General features: G+C 34.1%; 1 protein-coding gene across 1 annotated transcript in view; it reads left to right on the plus strand.

Annotated features, from left to right (window-relative positions):
- Nucleotides 1-18,405, plus strand: part of CDC73 (cell division cycle 73) — a 119,011-nt gene extending 100,606 nt beyond the window's left edge. The window contains exons 14-17 of the mRNA XM_080824367.1: nt 7,546-7,707; nt 11,073-11,173; nt 16,652-16,793; nt 17,715-18,405. Coding sequence (XP_080680493.1) covers nt 7,546-7,707; nt 11,073-11,173; nt 16,652-16,793; nt 17,715-17,751 — 442 coding nt within the window. The 3' untranslated portion in view covers nt 17,752-18,405. The remainder of the gene's footprint in view (nt 1-7,545; nt 7,708-11,072; nt 11,174-16,651; nt 16,794-17,714) is intronic.
- Nucleotides 18,406-19,386: the final 981 nt, after the last annotated feature.

Genomic DNA, 19,386 nt, shown 5'->3' on the forward strand with positions numbered 1-19,386 from the left:
TTTCTAGATTTTGAGACCCAAAAAGGATTGTCAGAATACACTCTTATCTTAAATGAAAATGCCAAGAGATAAGCGTAAAGACTACTCTGGTTGTTATTTGCAGAGCAGGAAATAAAACCAGGTCTCCCAAGGACCAGTTTAGTTATTTTAACCTTTGATAATGAAGGTTCTTAACAAATATTCAGATTAAGAAATCAGGTTTTAGGGGCACCTGGGTGGCTCATTCAGTTAAGCACCTCTTTTTTTTTTTTTTTTTTTGCAAGTGTTTTTGTTTTTTTAAGATTTTGTTTATGCATTTGACTCAGAGAGAGAGAGAGAGAGAGAGAGAGAGAGAGAGAGAGTGTATGTGTACAAGCAGGCAGAGTGGCAGGGAGAAGCAGGCTTGCGCAGAGCAGGAAGCCTGACGTGGGGCTTGATCCCAGGACTCTGGGATCATGACCTGAGACAAAGGCAGATGCTTAAACCAGCTGAGTCACTCAGGCTCCCTAAGCACCTGACTGTTGATTTCCACTGAGGTTGTGAGATGAGGGAGGTGGAGCTCAGCATCGGGCTCTGTGCTCTGTGGGAGTCCGCTTGAGGACCACCCTCCTCTACATGCGTGCTTGCACTCTCTCTTTCTCTAAAATAAATAAATTTTAGAAAAAGAAATTGGGTTTTATTCTGGAACAGAATACTCTTCTGCAATATTCAGGGCCTTATATTCACTGTTAAGTACAATAACAATATTTTGTAGTTTGGTCTAACATTGAAAATTCTTGTTAAATATTTTTGGTGGTAACTAGGAAAATATTTTCAGTCAATAACATAATTAGTATCCAGGAAAAGAATGTGAATGCTCTGCCTTCTTTCTCAGTAAAATAATAATGACAATTCTTGAAGAAAACAAAAGCAACCTGACCTCCAAAAAGAATATCATACTGCTTGTACAATAACTTATGACTAATTAAAAATGAGATACAAAATAAGTTACAAAACTTGATTTCAGGTTTTACCAAATGCAGAATTGAATTTAAGTACCTTATGACTTAAATAGCTTTATAAAAAAATGTAGGTAATGTGGCACAAATATATCTATACAGTATTTTTTCTTTAGTACTTGAATGAAATTTTTGCTGAACTTTTTTTCCCATTAACAGTAGGGAAAGAAGGACTTCTGTTTTATACTTTAGACTTTTTTCATTTAGTGTTCTTACAGTGTTATGAATTACATGAATTACTTCCTCAAGTCACCTACAATTGGGTGAATAAGAAATACAATCATTTTGGCCCTCCTTGAAATTTGATAATGTAGCTGAAACTGTGTCAGACCCACGCAAAAATGGATTTCATTAACTGCTTTAAAAAGTGTTTTTAGTTTTTCTTTGAGCATTCTTGTGTCTTCTTTCCACCTTCTAATGAATATACAAGTGCAGTTTTTTCATTGTTTATATTCTGTGAAGTATGATATGCATCTTTATTTTTGTTTTTGTTTTGTTATGCTTTGTGTGTTTTACAATCTGGCACCCAGTTGGAATTCACAGTTCCAACTAAGTTGTGACTCGCTAGAGAAAAGGGCTTGTTACTTTGTTGTAATTTGGACCTCCATCTTTGAAAACAGTGTTTGTCCAATAGTGGATATTAAATAAATGTCTGAGAAACAGAAAAGGAGGGTGAAACACACTGGTAATTTGGAAAATGGCAGACTTATGTACTTGAAATTCAGGTTTTGTTTTTTGTGTGTGTTTGTGCATTTCATTTAGTGTATGTCTAATTTCAGATTCCTTCTTTGATAGTTTTATCTGTATCTGGGATTTGATTTTAGTTCCTATGAAGTGTCATTATACTTGGCATTGTATTTTTTGCACTTAACTGTATTTGGATCAGGTAATTTTTAAAGCCCTTTGTAATTCTTTGACTTTTATGATTTGTAAATTCAGTATTTCCAACTCTCACAATTTTTAGTAATTGACAGCTATTTATATATTTTTTTATAAATATACCTTAATGGTTATAGAAAATTCACAGTAAGTTTTTGGAATGTTAAACAACAAATTTTGCCTTTAGTTTTTCATTCTCCAGAAACTTACGGTGCTCATCTGAAGGTATTACAAATTTAAATCTTAAATCTTATTTCTTAATCTTAAATCTTATTTATAATGGAAGATAGTAAACAGTGCAAAGAAATCACAAAGAAAATTTTAATGGTTTTCTCCTTAGACTCACAACAGAGAAACCAAACAATTAAATAGACTACATTCTTAGGATAGACTGAGCCTAATTTTTCTTCTAAGTATAAAACACTCCCTTCATTGTTTAACACCTCATTGCAACTGACATCTCCCCTACAGTTTGAGTCAGCTGGAGGCTTTGCTATGTAATTAATGCATAATTGAAACCTCCTCCACACAATTATAGTACTGGCTGTACCCCATAGCTCATTTTTGCATAGATTTTATTTGGTTTCATTTAAAATTAAGGAGTTTTCAATTTTTTAGCCCTTCAATAAGTAAATGAAACAAAACAAGACCCACCTTAATTTTAAACATCCTAAGTAACAAAGTTAAGGTTATATTATGAAAGTATTAAAAAGTACATTTTACATAAAATTACAAATGTGATCTTGAGAGGAGTTTTAGTAGGACTATAAGTTTATTTAAATAAAGTGATTGGATGACATGATTCTGGCCATGATGATAGCATCCCAGGACAGAGGTCCAAAGAAGAGAGATTACACATAGAGAGTGCTTCAAAAATATCTAGAGGGTTCCCCTCACATTAGTCAGATACTGTTGAGCACATTCATATGAGAAAACTACTTGAGGCCTTGGGAAGAAGCAGGCAGAACAATTACTGGACTTTACTCAGGACCATGAACAATTTATGTTCCCAACAGCCACAGGTAATACAAAAGGATTCAACCACTTTGGAAAACAAATAAAGGAATTCCCCCCCCCCCCATTACATTGAGGATACTGTTGCGCTACATTCTAGCTTCCTTTGTTGGTTCCATAAGTCACCTACTAGTGTGATAACCAGTCTTATGAAAGAAATCTGCTTTACCTGGTTATTTTAAAGACCATTTTAAATTTGTTCATCTGTTCTACCTAGATGTAGATCTCTTATATATCCCCCTTGAGGATTCATTATAATTAAGTTGTATGGATTTGTGGGGCACCTGGGTGGCTCAGTCGGTTAAGTGTCTGCCTTCAGGTCAGGTCATGATCCCAGGGTCCTGGAATTGAGCCTTGCACTGGGTTCCCTGCTCAGCAGAGAGCCTTTCTCCCTCTGTCTGTCACTCTTCTTGTGCTCTCTCTTTCTGTCAAAAAAAAAATATATATATATTAAGAAAAAAAAAGGTATATGGATTTGTGGGGGTTTTTTGTCAGTTCTGAGTCCTGGCCCTTTACCTGTCTATTCACACCTACTCCCTTCCCCCTTCTCTTCTCTTTCTGGGACTTTTTCAGTTTTAGTGGTTCTATTCAGTTCTTTTTCACATCTTTGGTCTTTTTATTTATTTGTTTATTTTTTAAGATTTTATTTATTTATTTGACAGAGATCACAAGTAGGCAGAGAGGCAGACAGAGAGAGAGAGAGAGAGAGAGAGAGGAGGAGGCAGACTCCCTGCTGAGCAGAGAGCCTGATGCAGGGCTGGATCCCAGGACTCTGGGATCATGACCTGAGCCGAAGGCAGAGGCTTTAACCCACTGAGCCACCCAGGTGCCCCTCTTTGGTCTTTTTAAAAGTATTTTTTTCCTCTTGTACATATTTGCAGTCATGTTTTATAAGCTTTGATCTTTGATAATTGCTTTATTAGAAGTCCTTAGTTACCTTTTTCTTTTGACAGTTGTTTCTTTCATGATACCTCTCATTGCCTTGTGTGTTTAGTTTTTTTAGTACATTTAATGTTTTTCATTGTCTTCATTTACTGTTCACTTTCCTTAGAATTTTTTTCTATGGAAATTCTTTGAGTTCCAAAATGAAAGTGGGCAGGGGTGGGAGGAGGGGTAATCCAGAAAAGATTTTACATTTGTGTATGCTAAGTACCTGGGAGCATTGCCAGTATTACATCACTTTAAATTAAATTCTCAGTTTGAGGTTTTTAAACATCCAGACATTGTTGCTTTTTCTTTTCTCTACTTTTCAAATTCCAACTTCTTTTATTTAGGAAAAAGGGAAACTACATTTTTAACCTGGGAAATAATTCATAAATTTGCTGTTTTAAAATGATATAGAGTCTGTAATTTATTTAGCTATATCATTTATTTGGATTTTATTCTTTGACAGTACTAATATAATTATTTCAGTGGAACTATACTTGTTTAAATAGTAATAACTTTAGTTATACCATCACCCACACTCCTTTACTCATGGAATGTAGAGTGAAATAAATAATTGCAAATATTGGATAAGTAAATGGACATAATAATATTTCTCCAAATCACATACGTTCATCCATCACATCCATTGTGCAATTCCGGTTATATTTGTTAGAACATTTTTAGTTGTAAATGATAAATACCAACTCAGAGTAGCTTTACCAAAAAATATATTGACTCACTATGACTGAACAATCCTGGCTTCTGACACAGCTAGACTTAGTGTTGAAATGATATAATCAGGAGTTGGTCTCCATCTCTCCGATTCTCCGCTTTCAGAGTCAAAGAGAACTATGAAAAACTCCAGGTTACTGATCACAGTAGAAAGATGGTGCCTGTTTCCCAATAACTCTAACAAAAATTCCAGGTTTAAAGTCTCATTGGCCTGGCTTGGATAATGTGTTTATATCTCAATCAATCATTGTGGTCAGAGTGCTTAATTCTTGCCTCCAATTCAAGTGAGGGCCAATTTACAGTTCTGAGATTTGATTTTCCTTGTAGTTGTCAGGATGTTGATAACGGCTAGAGGTGGGGGTACAGAAAAAAGATTGGGTACTGGGTTTATTTCAAGCTTTATGGTAAATTTAATCTCTGAGAGTCCAGACTTTTTGAAAGAAGGAAACTTCTGTTAGATTCCCTCCCTTGAGCATAATTTGGGCTTTATTTCTTAACTCCAGGATCCTAGTGAAATATAGTTTAAAAAAAAAAAAGAAAAAGAAAAAAGCTTGAGTTTAGTTCACTTGCTAGTACCTTTCATGGGTAGAGAAGTCTGCATTGTTTTTTGGGGGTGTTTTTTGGGGGGGGTCATTTTTTTGTTTTTTGTTTTTGTTTTTTGCTTTTGGTTGTTTTGGTTGGTTGGTTCGTGTTGTTTTTTTCCTCCATTTTATTTTATTTTATTTCTTTTCAGTGTTCCAGCATTCATTGTTTATGTACCACACCCAGTGCTCCATGCAATATGTGCCCTCCATAATAGCCACCACCAGGCTCACCTAACCCCCTTACCCCCCTCCCCTCCAAAACCCTCAGTTTGTTTCTCAGAGTCCACAGTCTCTCATGGTTTGTCTCCCCCTCCGATTTCCCCCAACTCACTTTCCCTCTCCATCTCCCAATGTCCTCCGCAGTTATTCCTTATGCTCCACAAGTAAGTGAAACCATATGATGATTGACTCTATCTGCTTGGGGAAGTCTACATTGTTATTCTAACTTTAAGTTTAGGAGAGTAGGATAGAAGAGCTCTCCTTATGTTACCACATGAAATCAAGGCTGAAAAACATTTTGGAAAACAGCTGTATTTTACTACAGTGAAGGCTTCCATTCTAAAGACCTAGATATATTCAGAAATTAAAGTACTAGAACATCTAAAAATTATAAGATGATAGTTAAAGAACCATGTTAATGACTCAGAACTTTGTTGAAACTTCTATCAACAAATATGTGAACATGCAAATGCTATGTAACTCATTTCTTAATGCATTAGAAGTTGAATAGATGTTTATTAGACTTTTTAAATTGGGTTATTATAGATCACTCATTTGTATGTATATTATGATTCATTAAAGATTATAAGTAATTTTGCATAAGTAATTTTATATTTTTACATTTAAAATTTCAAAAGCTGCAAGAGTGAGATGCAATATTATATTTAAGATATAAACATTTCAGTCCCATCTAGAAATAGACTGAGATAAAGCATCTTTCTCTTGGCAGTGAGACCACTTTGTTTTGGAATGTAAGCTTCAAGAGGACAGTGACCATGTGTTTTGTACAACTGTGTATATTGTGTAACTAGCGCAATATATTACTGTTAAGTTGATACATTTTTGTTGTAGTTATATGTGAAAACTGTTTCCAACAGTGCATGTCAATTTTAAAGTGTTTAATTATTCAGTGTTAGTATTATATTTGGCATTTTCTAAGTGGGTTTGATTAATAAATAACCAAAATCCATAGGGAGTAAAATGATTATCTGGAGGAGGTTTTTAAAGGATAAGGAAATCTTAACTTTTCTATCAGATTCTGACATGGATATGAAAACAGCTCAGAAATGAGGTTCCAGGGTGCCTGGGTGGCTCAGTGGTTTAAGCCTCTGCCTTCAGTTCAGGTCACGGTTGGTCTCAGGGTCCTGGGATCGAGGCCCACATCCGGCTCTCTGCTCAGCAGGGAGCCTGCTTCCTCCTCTCTTTCTGCCTGCCTCTCTGCCTGCTTGGTGATCTTTCTCTCTCTGTCAAATAAATAAATAAAATTGTTTTTAAAAAATGAAGTTCCATTTATCACAATCATATCTATTAAAAACTTTCATGAGTACAAGACTAGTATTACTAATGATGAATTTAGCATGTGATATTGAAAGTTTTCAAAGGACTCTACCAAGTGCAAGCTCTTGTGCATCCCCTCCACCCCATTTATCTGCCTTAAACTTTAGAAGGGGAATGAGTCTCAATGTAACGATTGCATTGCCCCTATTTAATTGGCAGTGCCAGATCATAGCTAATAAAATAGGCTAATAGAGTGTGTATCTGGAGTATGCATGTTTTTAAAAGGAGACCATTTGGAAATGCTTTGTGAACACCGACAATCTAGAGCTGGCAACAGCCCTGCACATTGCTAAATTATTTTTGAGAAGATCTATTGTTAATACAGTAGAGAATTGAATCCCATGGTAGAGTTGGTAATTTACAAAATCACTAGCAGTATTTATACTAAGACAATTGGCATACACTTATTTAATTCCTCCTTGAAAATTTTCAAAGCAACCCTGAAATTAGATAGCATTTTTCTAATTTTGCTCTTGGGCTAAGTCACCTATCCGTAAAGAGGCCATATCATCATTTCAAGTGATGTTTTGATTTATAATAAAATTTCTTTCTACTAGCATTTGAAAAATCAAGGATTAGTATGGTCTTTTATGTAACTTTGGAAAATGCTAAGTGCTAGATGAATGAATATAAATTGTGTGTGTCTGTGTGTGAGAGACACAGATACAGACATATACATCAACTTATGGCCTATGTGAGCTGAGTACTCTCGTGGAAAGGAAAGATTATACTCTCCATACATTGTGATCTGTACATGCAGAGCAGGTTCATTTAAAAAAAAAAAAAAGTTTGGTTTAAAATTTTCAATATAATATATTTTCCTTTTTGCATCACATTGAAACATTTGACCTTTTCTCATCTCTGTTTTTTCAAAGATTTGTTCCATCAGATGAAAAGAAGAAACAAGGCTGCCAACGAGAAAATGAAACTTTAATACAGAGAAGAAAAGATCAGATGCAACCAGGGGGCACTGCAATTAGTGTCACAGTTCCTTATAGAGTAGTAGACCAGCCCCTTAAACTTATGCCTCAAGACTGGTAAGATGATCTATACTTTTATTGTAGTCCTTAATCTTTTTATATAATTAAAAAGTATCAAATTTTGTCATGAGTTCTAAATAGAAACTATCCCTAAAAACCACATTAATGTATAAGTTGGTCTTTAATAATGTTCACATTTTAGTAATACCTAAATAAAAATGTATTTTGGATAGCTAAACTTTATTTTTTACTTATAAGAAACACTAACTTCAGGGGACCTGGGTGGCTCAGTTGGTTAAGCATCTGACTTTGGCTTAGGTTATGATCTCAGGGTCCTGGGATTGGGTCCTTGTCAGGCTCCCCACTCAGTGAGGAGTCTGCTTGTCCCTTTGCTTCTTCCCTACCGCTTGTGTGCCCTCACTAACTTCTGGAAAATTTAGTAAAAATTCTTTTTACTGTTTATTTTTTCTGGGTCAATCTTGAGAGCAAAATTTCCAAATAAACTAATGTTGTTTCAAGAGCTATAGTTTCAGATTTTTGATTTGGAGAATTCACGTTTTTGGGTAAGAAATGATAAATGAAAGAATTGTTACTTTTATTGTAGGGAATAATTTAATGAAAAGAATAACATGGTTACTCTGGTTTAGCTCTTTGATTGCGTTAAATTGTCCTTTTAAGAATATTAAACTATTGGGGCGCCTGGGTGGCTCAGTGGGTTAAAGCCTCTGCCTTCGGCTCAGGTCATGATCCCGGGGTCCTGGGATCTAGCCCCACATCGGGCTCTCTGCTCTGCTGGGAGCCTGCTTCCCCCTCTCTCTCTGCCTGCCTCTCTGCCTACTTGTGATCTCTCTGTCAAGTAGATGAATAAATCTTTGAAAAAAAAAAAAAGAATATTAAACTATTTATAACAGTGCCTATAAACTCAGATATGTGAATTATCTTAAATTATTTTATTAATCTAAGCTGGAATAAAAGAGTTTGAGAGTGCATCTCTGTGACATAGAGAATACAACACATTGATGAATTATCTGGTTTACCTTTGAAGTATTCATTAGTCTTCACACATTAGGAAGTCAGGGCATTCAGAGAATAAATATGTTAAAAATTTAAAAATAAAAAAAAATTTTTTTAAATTTATGTTAAAAATTTGGCCACCTGGGTGGCTCAGTTGGTTAAGCAACTAACTGCCTTCGGCTCAGGTCATGATCCTGGAGTCCCGGGATTGAGTCCCGCATCAGGCTCCCAGCTCCACACGGAATCTGCTTCTCCCTCTGACCTTCTCCCCTCTCGTGCTCTCTCTTTTTCTCTCTCTCAAATAAATAAATAAAATCTTAAAAAAAATTTATTATGTGAAGTAAGATGAGAATTTCTGATACCAACTTTAAAAATGGTAGGGAGAAGAAAAGTTACACCATTTGTGTTATATGTTTGCAGTTATTTGCAGAAAAAATACAGTGTGTACAGGTGCTGTCACCGTGCTACAAAACATTGCTCTTATATATTAGCTAGGTCCCTAATCATGAATTTCATAACTTAGGAGTAATATTTTCCTTACCTTTCTTCTTTCTCTGTTAATTGTCTTTTTAAGAACTCACTGAGAGTAGTATTTATATTATCCTGCTTACCTCTTAACCCTGTGAAACCCAGTAGGATCTAGGTGATGTCTCTCCAGCAAATTTCCTTTAGTTTGGCAGGTGCCTTGGGGTTTCAGCTATTATATGGCACAAGCTATGTCATGAAATTAAGAGGCCATTTAATAGTGTGATCTATTACCAAAGATAGTTTTTGCACTATGGACCATATGTCCTAAGCAAGGAGGAAATTTTTTAAGATTTAATGTTAGCCTTAGAGATTTTGCATAGGTTAAGAATTTTAAGCTGTGGTTTTTCATAGTAACTTGAATTGTTGCTGTAGGTCTTTTACTTGAATAGAAGATAACCCTGGTTTAATGCTTTGTTGGTTCTATCTTCTAATGCACTGGTTATCAGAGTATCATCTGCTAACCTCTGGGCATTCGTAAGACCATTTCAGGGAATTTTGAGGTTAAAACTATTTCCATTATGGTACTGAGATGGCTGTTCTCCTGATTTCTCAGTCCTCACACAGGAACAGTATAGCATAACCAGTGCACAAGAGTAATCATTCTGTCTTTCTCCTCCTCACTCCTCTTCTTCCCTCCATTTCTCTTCTGACTAATGGACTGTCTATACACTTCTATTTCCTCATCTGTAAAATGGGGGTAATAATAGTACTCACCTCATTGGATTGTTTGGAAGATTCAGTGTATTAACATATGTACTGTGTAAGGTGCTTAGAATAGCACTGGCACATAGTGAATGCTCATAGTACATCTTAATTTAATGTTAACTATTATTGCTTATATTACAGTTTTGTTCTCACTTTAGTTCTAGGCTTAAACTGTCTATGGTTTTTATACATATAATTTTTCAATTTAAATAAATATTTTGTGAGCTAATGAAATATGAGGGCCTAGAGAAGGATTTGTTCTTTTTAGGAAAACAGTTGAATTGTTGAGAAGATAAGTTACTTTAAAAAATACTAATAGGGGTGCCTGAGTGGCTCAGTCTCTTGATCTCTGCTCAGGTCTTGATATCAGAATTTTGAGTTCAAGTACCGTGTTGGGCTCCACACTGGGCATGGGGCCTACTTAAAAAAAAGAAAAGAAAATGCCAATAGAATTTAGGTGAGTGAAATGTAAACAATTGGAAAAATTAAAGTCTGATGGTTTTTATACTCAAGATTACTTTCCAAATAATCAGAACTCAAAAATAAGGCCTTGGTTGTAATTAAAGTATTTAAAATATATTTGAATTTTAGATGATTTCCTTTTTATTTTTATTTCTTTTTATTTCTTTTTTGGTAATTTATTTGACAGACAACGAGAGAAGGAAAGAGCACAAGCTGGGGAGGCAGGTTCCCCGCTCAGCAGGGAGCCCGATGCGAGACTAGATCCCAGGACTCTGAGATCATGACCTGAGCCAAAGGCAGAGGCTTAACCCACTGAGCCTCCCAGGTGCCCCTAGATGATTTCCTTTTAAAACCAACTTTTTCAATTAATATATCAACTCTTGTTTCCCATTGCATTGGAAAAGTGGACCTTTATTCTAGTAGAACAGCAGGTCAAAAGGTTAAAAAGATGACTTACAAGGGTTGTGTGTGTAATTATGTTCGAAAGACTTAGGTGCAAAAACAGATGCATGGGAAGTGTAGCAATCATTAGTGTGCTCTAATTATAGCATTATAACAAAGAGTTACCTAATTTGCCTCACAGATTTGATGACAGTAGATTATATCACATGAGTAATTGAATACTTTCCTTAAGGATTTATAGTAATCAGAGTTCATGTTTGAGGTATTGTCTCAACCCTGGAGCTCTAACCCTGCCACTTTTGTATTTATAGGGATCGGGTTGTAGCAGTTTTTGTGCAGGGTCCTGCATGGCAGTTCAAAGGTTGGCCATGGCTTTTGCCTGATGGATCACCAGTTGACATATTTGCTAAAAGTAAGATTCTCTTTATTTTTACTCCTTATCCAATATAGAAATGGTCTTGCTTTATATAAGAGAAAGCCATCTATGGCTATGCATATATGATGTGTATATCAAATGATTCCATTAACATATGCTAATTTTTAAGCACCAGTGAAATATTTTTAAAGTCTTTTTTTGAACATTAATATTTTTGTGTGTACTTATATTTAAAAGTGAATTATCTCCCATTCCCTACATTAGGTTACTTAAAAAGCATTAATATTTTTGCACGTCCACACATTTTTATTAAAATTGATGACCAGTTTTAAATGGGTTGACTTTTGCTGAACAGTAATATGTAGCTAGAACTTAAAGTACCATATGACTTTTACCAGCTATTTCCATTGTCTGGAATGATTGTAGGATGTTTGGCTTTTTCTTTTCATTCAAGTCTAAGTTCAGGTATTTTCTCCTGAGAATCCTTCTCTGGCCAACCTGGAAACAGCCATTACTTCCTTCCAGTTACTCTTCAAGCTCTTCTATTTTCATGATAGTACTTACTGTTTGATATTGTCTTATTTATATCTTTATTGTAAGTCTTCCCTGGCTGTAAGGCCAAGTTCCTTGGTGGGAGGATCCTTTTCTGCCTTGTTTACCCTTGAATTGTTATCACAGAAGAGTGCCTGGCATAGGGGAAGCATTCAGTAGATATCTGTTAAATGAATGGTTCATGTGGCTTGTATCTATTGGTATATTGGTATAGTTAGATACACTAAACATAGATTAATTTAGTCTGGTTTTTACAGTAGAAATATTCCAATTATTATTTAATTCGAGTACCCAGTTAAGTTAGTACCATAGTAAAATTGTTTTTTAAAAAGCATTTTTACAAAACAAGTATGTTTATTAGAAATGACAGCTTCAGTTATTATGAATATAGATTGTACTACTATAAAATCCAGGCTTTTTTTTTTTTTTTTTTTTTTTTTAAAGCAACTTCAGCTTGCTTAGTGGTTACCACCATTCTTCCAAGATGGAAACTCCCCAAGCTTGGAAGTTTTAATCATTTATTCTCCTCTACTTTCATTCATTTTAGAAAGTGATTCTAATATAACTAATATTGTGATAGATTTTTATGTTATTCCTGAAACTTGAATAACGCAGTGTTGATAAATAGAAAGTTAAAGATAGAGAAAATTGGAATTTTAATAAAAGTAAAATGTCCATGAACACGAATGTTTTACCTACTTGCTTGCCTTTTTGAATAGTGTTGTAACAAGAAAAAAAAATTATACTGTCTTCAAGATGTAAATGCTGCCTAAATTTCACGATATTGTAATTGTTTTGTCCAGATTGGCAGTCTTAGTGAAATTTAGATGAGACTTTTTTATATAGTTATGAATTATCATTTTCTTCCATAAATTATTCTTTGTTTTCAGTCTTCCTTCCTTAATGAATACTTTGTACCAGCATTTAAAATGAAAGTACTCTTGCCACTTCCATCTTAAAACCCTTTCTCTTGACCTCAACTCTAGCTCCGCTTTTTTCTTTTATGAAACTTTTGAATTGTCTATACTAATTTTTTATTCAGTTCTTAGTTTGCTGTTTGGCTCTCTTGCTCTTTACTAAACTGTTCTCACCAAACTTACAGGGACCCAAATATTAGATACTTTTGACCACCTTATCAGAATTTGATTCTCTGCACTAATTTCTTCTTTTTTAAAACGTTCTTTTCCAGGGATTTGTTACTCTTTCTCAGATTCTCCAGCTACTTGTCCTCTGGCTTTCAGCTACCTGTTTATGTCTTGTGTCTCTTCTCCTTTATTATAGATAACTCTCTCAAGGAGATCTGATAGCTTTCAATTACCATTTATAACCCTCCCCTTATTCTAAGTTAAGTCTCTAGCCTTATATTCTGGGTCTGTATATCTCACTAATTATGAGATAACTCCTCTGTGAGGTCCTGTTGGTACATCACACTCAGCCTGTTCCAAAGGAATTGTCTTGTACTCTTCCACATTCCCAGATTGTTTCTTTTTCTCAATTAGTTTTCTTTTGTAACTTAACTTAGCCAGAAATTTAGGAATATATTGTCTCTTAGCTCGTAGTTGGTCTCCTTGCTTTTTAAAACTCTGCCTTTTCTAAGTTTTCACCCTTTCCCCCTAACACACATAGAAAATAGTAACATCTATATAGCATGGGGGAAAAATGAAGGTATTTAGGAGCATCTGTATGGGCCCTGGTTAAAAAAAAAAAAAAACTTTTGTTTTCTTTGCATTGCACAAGAGAATACAAAATTTTAGAAAAGATATTAAGTATTAATTTGTATAAAAATGCTAGTGTCCATTGAGATTTTTTTTCATGAGTAATCTGTTGATGTAATCTATAAGTAATGTATAATTATGTTGTCCCTCTGTTATCTGACATGCCATCATTGTACCTACTAAATATTATTCAGGAGCATTGTCCATTTTTTTTATTTCCTTGTTTCTGTAAAATAATGTTGACGAGATTCATGCAGTTTGCCAAAAATGAACAATTCTGAATTGTGTGAAGCATTTTGCTTTATTATTCATTGTGCCACCAGATAGATGACTGGCTTCCTTATAAAAGAACTTCATTTGTTCTATTTTTTGCTGAGCATTAAAAACTAAAAGTCTTTCTCTGAATAAGAAAGATGTTTTATAGTGATGTCGTAGTGTAAGTTTGCTTGCCACCATTCCTTCATACTAATAAAATACCTTGTATGATTAGAGAAACCTTATGCTTTCTCATTTGTGATTTAAACTTTTTGGACTCTCATGTTTCACCTTAAATTTTAAAAGTTGTCTATTCTAGTGGAAAATACATACTATATAAACTAAATCTATTAAAATTAGGGAGTGGGGGACGGTAGGCTTTTATAACTTTAGATAAATCATTTTTTAAAAATATAACTAATATATTTTTAAGAATGATGGGCATCTTGGTGGTTCAGTCAGTTAATGGTCTGCCTTTGGCTCAGGTCATTTTCCTGGAGTTCTGGAACTGAGCCCGGCGCTGAGCTCCTTCCTAAGCGGGGAGTCTATACTTGTCCCTCTCCCTCTGCCTCCTCCCTGGCTTGTGCACTTGTATTCTCTCTCTCAGCTAAATAAATCAAATCTTCAAAAAAAGAATGATTTAGGGGCTCAGTTGGTTGGTTGAGCTTCTAACTCTTGATTTCGGCCCAGTTCATCTCAGGGTCATGAGATTGAGCCCTGCATCAGGCTCCTCACTCACCTGGGAGTCTGCTTGAGATTTTCTCTCTTCTTCTGCCTCGCTACCTCCCATCTCTAAATAAATAGATAGATAGATAAATATTTTTTAAAAGAATGATTTAAAGTATATCCTATTGAGAAAATTAAAGTGAAACGTGTAGTAAGGAAAATAGGAAGTATTGAAATGTTGACTTTATTTAATTTAAAAATTTTAAAAATTGAAATTTTTTATACTTGTAAATATTTTGAAAATGGGTTTTCTGAAGCTATAATATATAGCCCTTTTAATGATTCAGATTAAATTCATTACATTGAATTACGTTACATTACATTACATTGAATTAAATTCAAAATGAATAATGTGTCTGACGAGGGGACCTTTAATTGTATAAAAGCATAATAATTCAGAAGTAATGTTTATATGTTTCTTTTTGTGTGCACAAATGATTTATTTTGGATTTCCATCAAGAATTATACTTTGGGGGCACCTGAGTGGCTCAGTTGGTTAAGCATCTGCCTTCAGGTCAGGTCATGATTCCAGGGTCCTGGGATCAAGCCCTGCATTGACCTCTCTGCTCAGCAGGGAGTCTGCTTCTCCTTCTCCCTCTGCCTGGCACTCTGCCTACTTGTGATCTCTCTCATTCTCTGTCAAACAAATAAATAAAATCTTTTTTTTTTTAATAAAATCTTAAACAAACAAAAAAGAATTTGATTCATTGTTAACATCGAAAGCTAGTAGGCCAACAAGCAGTGTGGAACAGACAATACATAAAGTAGCTATCAAAAAAATTGTAACAAAGTCTGTCATTTTTATCTTTAGAGACCTCTAATATTAGATGTTGATGGTAGTAACAATTATATCTTACATGTTAGAAAAAAGGTAAATTGAAAGGAAAGCTAACATTTTACATGTGTATGTGTAAAACAAAAACTTCACTGCTGGTAAACTGATTGCACAGTAACCTAGCCAGGATGATTCAACTGGATGATCAGGGAGAGAGAAAGATTGAAAGTAATACTTTATGGTCCATTTATTAACCCTTCTGCAATATACACTACTTGGGAGGTTTTGCCCTAGAGTCTTTTATTTACCCAACACCCAGAATTAACTATTAAAAATGAGAACCAGATAATTTCACCTTCTAACTGTATAAACTTTCTAGTGGCTTACCATCATATATGGAATAAATTCATATTTTTTAACCATAGCCAAATTCTACGTATAGGGCATTGCCTGCAAAAGAAGTTATACTTGTTTATAGAGTGTGCCAAGCTTGCTTTCATTTTAGAATCTCTTTACCAGCTGTTCTGTAAGCCTGAAATCCTCTTATGGGCTTTTGCTAGACTCACTCTTTATATCCTTTAATTACCTACTTCTAGGTAACGTTCTCACAGGCTTTCCAAATTTTTCTTTTTCCCTTTTCATCATTTCTTACCAGGTTCCGTTAGTTCTTACTCCTTAATTATTTCTTGAATCTTTTCTTGCCAGACATATATCTTCTCCCAAGTTGAGCAAATGTCTTCTCTAGATTACTAAATTATATCAGTAGTTGCTGCTAAACACTTGGAAGTGATTCTCCCTATCTCTTAGATAAAAGTCCATACCCCTTAATATGACCTACATGGCCAACATTGTTCTGAATCTGTGGTCTTACCTTTGACTCATTTTTTACATTACTTTGTATGATGCAGTTCCTTTAAATTTCTTTAGTTCCTAGCTGAAACCATTTTCTCCTTGAGCATGTTCTTGGCTACCTGGGTCACTTTTGTTATGTGTTTGCCTATGTGTTTGTTATGTGTTTTGTTATGTCTTTGCCTAATTCAACCTATAGATCTTAGATTAGAGACCATTACCTGTGTAAGCCTTCTCTGAATTCCATGGTCTCGGCAAGGTACTCTTTTATGTTTCTGTGATATACTACACCTTTATCATACTGTATTTGAATAGGTGCTGCTGCTGCTTCTTAACTTTCATCAGACCATATGTATTTTATCCTCATTTCAGTCCCAGTGGCTGGGATGTATAAACCCTCAGTAAATAGTTGTTGAATTGAATGTTTTTGAGGATGTCACAGTGCTTATTAGCATCTGTTTCAAAGATCACTTTGGTTATAATGTAGCTTCATTTGGTTGAAGAAAGTTTGATTTTTTTAAAGTTTTTTGTTTTGTTTAGTTTTTTGGTTAATGTCTGTATTGGCTATTTTTATTCTTTTGTAACATATTTTTATAATTTTGATTGCAGTTTGAATAAAAAATATTATTTCCCCCCATATAGTTAAAGCCTTCCATCTCAAATATGATGAAGTTCGTCTAGATCCAAACGTTCAGAAATGGGATGTAACAGTATTAGAACTCAGCTATCACAAACGTCATTTGGATAGACCAGTTTTCTTACGGTTCTGGGAAACATTGGATAGGTAATTCTGATCCTAAAATGCACTTACTTCTGCTTTATTTTAGTAATTTTCCTTTATCCTCAGTTAGATTTTAAGTTCATTAAAGTATGTGAACATATCCCTCACTTCCCCTTTTCGAACATTGTCTGATTTGATGCTGATCTCCAGTAGATAATTAACAAATAACTTTGTTATATTGATTTTAGAAACAGATGGAGAAAGGGTATATACCTGGATAGAAAGAACAGTAGACTCTGAGTCAGAAGACCTAGATTTTAGTTCTGATTTTGTGATCTGGCTCTAATGAACTGTGACCTTCTGAACCTTGTTTTCTGTCTGTCCAAGGGGCTTAGATTAAGTGATCCCTATAGTTTTTGATTTTTGTTTTGCATCAAAAGGTCACTGACTGGATTTGTTATGGGTAGCTTGTGAAAGGAATCAGTTTTGAATTTATTTTAATTACTGTTATACATAGGATTCTTAAAACCCTTTTACAGAAACACCAGTTTTACAATTGGAAAATTTAAGAATAGCATATGATCACAGTACCACTGAATTTATTCTCATTGAGGTACTCTTTAAAATCTTCCTCTTTCCTCGTATAAGTCTCTTGCCGAATATTATGGGTTTTCCGAAGTCAGAGATGACGGAGGTAACCCAGTGATTATAATTGATAATATATTAAAGAGAAACACTTGTTATTCTAGCCAGAAGCTCTGAGATTATAGAATTTAATAAGAGGAATGTTTCTTCTGGCTTCAGAAGTTCTTATTCTGTATTTCCAAAATGTAGTATCAGGTTTCCAGTTTTTTAGAAAACAAAACATCCTGTTCACTTTTGAATTTTAAGTTTAAAAAAATGTTAACTTATTTTTACATGTAATATTCTAAAAATTCTACCATTCTTGTAATCATTATAACCTATTATAATATTATTTTTCAGGTACATGGTAAAGCATAAATCCCACTTGAGATTCTGAATTTTACTTGGTTTCTCTTTTTCTGGAGATCTGGATTAAGAAGCATGGATATACCTTGACCTAAAGACTGAGACTCAAGCTTTATGAATTTATCAAGAATTTACGAATGAAGAAGGTCACAGATCAATCTTTTTATAAGACCTTATTTGATGCTTTATGCTTCAAGGGGATGATGCTTGTCATCCATATAAGCAAACTTTTTGGCTTACAACTATTTTTTTAATATTAGCCTTCTAGTCTGTAATGGAAATTGTATATTTTGATAGAAGTTTTTTCTCCATTGGTTAAATTAGCATTACTTAAAATTTGTTTCTTTAGAAAATAAATACAGGTTATAAAATGTGTGTATATTTAGAGGTTATAAGGCTCTCTAGGCCATCTTGCTTCTGATTTTTCATTGCTCTATAATTCCTTTTACTGAAAATACTGTGTTATGAATGGTATTAAATTTTAGTCTCTGAAACTTCGAAAACTAGCAAAGGGATGTGACTATTTTGAATGAATCAGAATGTCAACTATATGTATACTATACCTATACTTATTCTTTATTTAAAAAAGAATAATGAAAAATCAAGAACAATTCTTCAGCTGGTTGAACTGTTCAGCCTTTTCAAGACTTCTTCACTTTTAAAATGAATACATTTAATGAATGTACATTCTTCTCACTGACTTTGGTGATTTTAAAACTTAGAATGATATATTTCTATCTGTGCTATCTTTCCACTTGAAAAATCTCAAAACACAGATTAAAAACCTGATAGGCTGTAGTACTTTTTATTTTGGAAGACAGAGTATGTTTGGGGGAAGGAAATGTATTAGTTCTACTGCAATGTAACTTTAACCTTATCTTTTCTCATAAGTTCACCTTTGATTCTTACTTTATATGTATGACATAGGATTTTGAGTCTTCTATTTCTAGGCATGTTGATCTTGGAGTTCTTATCTTCCATTATCCCTAAATATTGATAAACTCCCCCAGACACCAAAGAACACATTTGCTTAATTGTCTGAACAGAAACAAGATAAAAACACTGGTATTTTTATGTGTGTGTTCAATATCGTATAAAATATAAAACCTATATTTTAACTTAGTAAAATATTTTACTACTTCTCTACTTTAGAGTATTGCATCCAAGATACAAATGAATGAGCATTTTCCTTGAGTCTTGATTTCACCGTTTATTACCTAAAATCAACTTGGAACCTCTACTCCCTTAAAGAGTTTTTGCCATTAGAATCCTTGCTGATCATTCATCTTGTGTCATTTTTTTCCTCCATTTCCCCCCCCCCCACCCAGTGATCTCTCGTAGGTGTGTGTGTGTGTGCGCGTGTGTATGTGTGTGTGTGTGTATGTATATATATATATATGACAAAATATATATATATTTTTGGTAAACATTTAGCTCCTTCTTATGTTATGCTGACATTACCTAGCCTCGTTTTGAAATTTAATGCTATCATATAAATGAGAAGCACTTATTATTTATTTTTAAAGTAGTCACCAAAGTCCATACCAATAGTAAATAGAAAAAGTATTTATTCATGTGGAATAAATGGTTCTTAAGAAAAGCAGTCAGCATTTTAAATTATTAGATTGTAGAATATTTATAAGGTTTGAACAGATTCTACCCCCTT

Source organism: Martes martes (genome assembly GCF_963455335.1).
Source record: "Martes martes genome assembly, chromosome: 15".
Taxonomy (NCBI): Eukaryota; Metazoa; Chordata; class Mammalia; order Carnivora; family Mustelidae; genus Martes; species Martes martes.